Source organism: Arachis ipaensis, chromosome B08 (assembly GCF_000816755.2).
Source record: "Arachis ipaensis cultivar K30076 chromosome B08, Araip1.1, whole genome shotgun sequence".
Classification (NCBI taxonomy): Eukaryota; Viridiplantae; Streptophyta; class Magnoliopsida; order Fabales; family Fabaceae; genus Arachis; species Arachis ipaensis.
The window spans coordinates 23494907-23500955 of record NC_029792.2 but is presented as its reverse complement, the minus strand read 5'-3'; the positions used below and the strand labels follow the sequence as shown (position 1 = coordinate 23500955).

General features: G+C 37.3%; 1 protein-coding gene across 1 annotated transcript; it reads right to left on the bottom strand.

The window, feature by feature from the left end:
- Positions 581–1755, bottom strand: LOC107610763 (uncharacterized mitochondrial protein AtMg00810-like). The gene is made up of 3 exons (XM_016312766.1): positions 1698–1755; positions 962–1298; positions 581–866 (listed from the first exon to the last, which is right to left on the bottom strand). The coding sequence occupies exons 1-3, from the start codon at positions 1753–1755 to the stop codon at positions 581–583; spliced, it is 681 nt and encodes a 226-aa protein (XP_016168252.1).

Here is a 6049-nt window from a genome sequence, read left to right as displayed (position 1 = left end):
GAGAATGTGTAGAAAAGGGAAGCTCTGTTGTTGAGCAGAGTAATCAGAGAATCAATCAAATACAAGTATGGTGCAGCAGCTATTTGTAACTGATAGAAGAAGCATCTAGCCCCTAAAGTAGTGGAGCTAACTAACTTTCTCTAGAAGCTTCAGTAACATCTAACAGCAACTAACTAACTGAAATACTAACTGATTGTAACTAACAATAACTGCACAATATACACGTGCACCTATCATCATCTCTAGTTTTCTTTTCTCTTGTTTTCTGCAACACATATTTCTTGCTTCTTGGACATTGCTGTGACTTCAGTAACACTCAACCTGTCTCTGAAGTGTAGAAACGCCTCCGAAAGGATTGCCTTCGTAAGGATGTCAGCTATTTGGACTGTTCCCGGAATATGGTGCATGTTATAGTCTTGCTGTTGACATGGTCTCTCACAAAATGGAGATCAATTTCGAAGTGTTTTGACTTGGAATGCAGGATGGAGTTTGCAGCTAATAACACTGCACTTTGGTTGTCACAGTATAGCAAAAAAGCCTCCTTTGGTGGAAATTGAAGCTCACACAGCAAGTTCTTCACCTAAATCAGTTCAGCTATCAAGTCTGCCATGCTTCTGTATTCTGCCTCAGTGCTGGATCTTGCTACTGCCGTTTGCTTCTTCGAGGCCCAGGACACTAGGTTTGATCTTAGAAAGACACAGTATCCACTGGTGGATTTCTTATCGTCAGGATCTCCAGCCCAATCTGAATCACAATAAGTAGTGATTCTCATTGAGCTTTGACTTCCATGTTCCTTCTTTAGCTGCAGCCCATAACTTGCCATTCCATTCAAGGAAGCACCCTTTTCACCATTTTCCAGTGACATTCTAAAGGGGATTGGACGAACTGTGCTAGTTTGTGTACACTGTAGGATATCTCAGGCCTTTTTACAGTTAGGTATTGTAGGCTGCCTATTATAGACCTGTAGAGTGCAGGATCATCGAACTTGGCACCACCACAAGTTGATAGTTTGATGGTAGATGGCAGAGGAGTGTGATAGGGGCTGCAACCTACCATGTTGGCCTTTCTCATTAGCTCCTTTATGTACTTCTGTTGAGTGAGGATTAGACCACCATTGCTTGTTTTTGACACTTGAATCCCAAGAAAATAGTGCAGGCTTCCCATGTCCTTTAGAGAAAACTTGGCATTCAGTTGCTTTATAACTTGTTTGATTGTATCTTCAGATTTCCCTATGACTATTATGTCATCTACATAAACCAGCACAAATATTTTTGCTCCATTGAGGTTGCCCACAAATACTGACACATCAGACTTGATAGACTTAAAACCAATGTCTCACAGCCCAGTGGCCAGTTTGCAATACCATTCCCTTGGTACTTGCTTTAAGCCATAAAGAGCTTTTGTTAGTTTGCACACTAGAGAGTCACCCTTTTCATATCTTTGAGGCTGTTTTATGTACACTTCTTCCATCAAATCACCATGTAGGAAGGCATTATTAACATCAAGTTGCCTTATTAGCCAGGAGTTTGCCAAGGCAATGGACAGAATTATTCTTATTGAGGTAGGTTTTACTATAGGGCTATAAGTTTCTGTGAAATCAAAGCCTGGCCTTTGAGAATACCCCTGAGCAACTAACCTTGCCTTGTATTTTTGGAGGGATCCATCCGAGTTATATTTTGCTCTGAAAACCCACTTACTTCCTATGGCTCTTCTGTTTGGTGGCAGTTGAACTAGCTTCCATGTGTTGTTCTTCATTAAGGCCTCATATTACAGGTCCATTGCTGCTTTCCATTCTGGCCTGTTGAGAGCTTGTTTCGCACTCTTTGGTTCTACACTTGCTTGAAATGCTCTTGGCTTTACTATGCCTGCCTTGCTTTGGGTTGTCATGGGATGAGTATTTGTTGTTGTTGATGCTTGACGAGGTTCAGAAATTGGGAGTACAATTTCTATGTCATTAATTGGAATTGGAGTTGGGCTTGAGGACACTGCTACTGGCTGCCGTAAGGAGTTAGTTGGACTTAATTGAGGTGTTGAAACTGGAGATTCAATTGTTGGTGTGGAGACTGGTATTGACTGAATTGGAGCTGGAGCTGGCTGGATTGGAGCTGGAGCTGGCTGGATTACTGAGGATGGGAGTTTAGGGATGATTGGCAACTGTGGTGTTGCCTGACTAGTTGACTCTACTAGTGACTGTCTTTGTTGGTTGAGCTCTTTGAAGGGAAATCTGTTTTCAACAAATACCACATCCCTAGTGATTATTGTCTTTCCATCTTGAGTTAGGCATTTGTAGCCCTTGTGAGCAGTGTTGTAGCCAATGAAGGTGCAAGGTGAGGACCTGAACTCCAACTTATGTTTGTTGTAATGCCCTTGATGAGGAAAGAAAAGACATCCAAAGACTTTGAGGTCTGTATAGGGCGGCCTTTTGCCAAACAACTTTTCTGTTGAAGACACTCCATCAAGCACTGGTGCTGGCAATACATTGACCAATTTTGCAGCTATACTGAATGCTTCTCCCCAAAATTTGGTTGGCATGGAGGCACCAGCCAAGAGTGTGAGGGCCATTTCAACTATATGTCTGTGCTTTCTTTATGCAGACCCATTCTGTTGATGAACAGGGGGACAGGAGAACCTGTGTTGCACTCCTCTTTCTCTTAGGACCTTTGATTAACTAACATTCAGCAGTATTGTCAGATTGTAACATCTTTAGCTTTGTGTTTAATTGCAATTCAATCATTTGTTGGAAGTGATTAAAAATTGATTTTAGTTGAGCTCTAGATTTAATGAGATATAGCCAGGTGAACCTTGAAAATGCATCAATGAAGATTACAAAATACCAATTTCCAGAATTATCTGCCTAGGATGCAAGTTCCCAAATATCAGTATAGACAAGATCTAAGGGTGAGTTGTATACTGTATATGAAGGGGAGAAGGGTAATTGATGTGACTTTCCAATACAACAGGCTTCACAAGTTTCTTTATTAGGTGAAATAGAAAGATTACAAGACTTTAATACTTTTGACACTACATTTTGATTTGCATGTCCTAATCTTGCATGCCAAATCAGAAAATTATTCGACTGTATTAAGGAAGTAGTATAAGCAGAAGGAGGTGTGTGTGCAGCTATGATGTTTCCAAATTTATAGAGGCATCTATCAACATTTCCTTGAAGCAATAATTCTCTAGTTCCCTGTGACTTGATGCAGCATTTGTCAGCATAGAATTCAAAAAAGACTCTATTGTCACAACAGAATTGATTAACACTCATCAAATTCTTTGTGATTTCAGGTATATGAAGCAGTTTAGTTAGTGTAAGTAACTTGGAGCTCAAATCAGTTCTAAAACACATTTTTTCAACATTATGAATATGCAAACCCAATCCATCTCCTATGACAACTTGCTCATCCCCAGTGTATGCTTCTTTCTCCATGAGATTTTGTGCATCATCAGTAATGTGGTGTGTGGCTCCAGAGTCAGGATACCAATTTGGATCTTGAACAGTGGAGGGTGTTGCCAAAACATTGCTGTAATTTGCTTTTGGTTGAGTGATCTGATTGCTGCTTCCCTGCATATCTTCCTTGTCATACCTATACCAGCAAAATCTTGCTGTGTGTCCAACTCTATCACATATTTGACATTATGGTCTTCCACTTCCTTGCATCATTCTTCATCGACTGTACTGTCCTCTATTGTAGTCACCATGATTATTATGTTCTTGTATGAATCTTCTTGCATCTTGAGTCATTCTTTCTGAGTCATATGTGCCTCTACCGTTTCCTCTAGACATTCTTCCTGATCTACCTCGAAGGTTGCCTCTAAAATTTCCTCTTGCTGTCGAATTTTGGGGATAGAATTGATTCTGCTGGAATTATGAGTGCTGAGCTATATTGGCTTGTACAAAGGGCTCTGACCTTCTAAATCTTGCTAACATGCTTTCATGAGCTAGCAATAGAGCTTCTAATTCTCCTACTGTTATGCTGGTTGATCTTGCTAGAACTGAAGTCATCAAATTGCCATACTCTTCAGTTAGACCGTGTAGAATTGCATTGACATGATCGCTCTCTTTCATTGACTCTTCTACAGAGGCTAATGCATCCATAGTACTCTTTATTGCTAAAACATACTCAGTAACTGAGCTGCCTATCTGAATCATGCTTAATTGGTTCTTCAATTGCATTACTTTGGCTTTGATTTGGGATGAGAAATGATCTTCTAACCTTTTCCAGATCTGATGTGTGAGTGTACAACCAACCATTATTGTGGTGAACGGAGTTAACATCGAAGCCAGTCGCCACGATTTCAGGAGAGCATCTTGCCGCTTCCATTTCTGAAATTCTGGATTCACAGCACCATTGGGAAGATGAATTTAAGGAATGTCTTCTCCAATGAAATGATTCAGCATGTCATTTCCTTCAATTATTGACTCTGCTTGATCCTTCCATTGCAAGTAGTTATTTTCATCCAGCTTCATGGATATGAGAGTTGCGACAAAGTTCTGAGCCATGATTCTTGACTGATCTTGACTCGATTTGGTTGTTCACGGAAGCTATGGAGCCAAGAGCTTTGATACCATGAAGGTATCAGCAACTTAGGCTGTAAGGAACAGAAGAAATTGAGCTGAAGATTAAGAGAAAGGCATGAAGAAAGGTGAGGAACAAGAAGTAGAGAGAAGTGTGTAGAAAAGGGAAGCTCTATTGTTGAGTAAAGTAATCAGAGAATCAATCAAATACAAGTATGGTGCAGCAGCTATTTGTAGCTGATAGAAGAAGCGTCTAACCCCTGAAGCAGTGGAGCTAACTAACTTTCTCTAGAAGCTTCAGTAACAGCTAACAGCAACTAACTAACTGAAACACTAACTGATTATAACTAACAATAACTGCACAATATACACGTGCACCTATCAAATACGATTTAAATTGTATTGGTATATTTTTATTTTCCAACCAATTTAATTTTATTTAAATAATTCAAATTTTAAATTATAAAATTTGTTTTAAATAGACATACTCTTATTACTTTAAAATTTTTAAAATTTAAATAAACGTACTCATATTATTTTAAATGATTTTGAAATTAATACAAGTAGATTGATTCAAAATTTTAGAATTTTAAATAAATATATTCTTTTAATCAATCTCTGTATTGACTCTAAATAAAGATATGAACAGTAGAACTCCTAAAATTGTTGTCTAACATTTAATCAATTTCATTCTAAATATCAAAATGGTATGATGACATGAACAGCTACGTATTTATTAAATAATTTTCATCATTCATAAGGGAATAAAAACATAAATTAAGAAATACATTTGAAATAATAAATTTGTTTAAAAAATATAAATAAGAGGAACATAACCAATTCAAAGTTTGATATTAGTCCTGAGAAAAGAATTGAAAAAGAACGAATTTTAAATGCGAAATAAAGAAGAGAAGTGCAAAACGAAGAAGGAGGGAATAAAAGTAATTGTTTGGTCCAATTTAAATTGATTTTTTTAAAAAAAAAACAGTTTTTTTTTTAAATCATATGGTAACCCATGTCAAAAAAAAGAAAGAGTAGAATTAAAAAACTAAGACGAAGAAAGAGAGAAAAAAAAAAGGATTCTTGAATGTGAATTAGAAAAAATGAATTAAGCAGAAAAAATTACTGGAGTTAATTACATTGTGTAAATATATACATGTCTAATCAATTAACAATTTCCTTAACTAACTTAATCAACTTGTTAAAAATGACTAAAAACTAACTAATTAATTACTTTAGTTACTAACTAATGTATGTAAGACTAATCAATTAAATCAATAAATTCCTAACTAACTTAAGTATATACTGAATGAGTGAATCAACTCAATCAAGTCACATGTATTATATATTAGCATATCCGTGCAGGTGGAGGGGGATACATAGAAGGATGACGCAGAAAATTATGATGTGGTGTATTATCCACCTTGTATTTATGACTTCTAAAGACAGGAATTCTTTTTCATCTCCTCAGGCAAGACCCTGTAGAACGGCGTGTGGAAGCTGCGTTGATAGCGGACGGTTTTTACCCTCTTT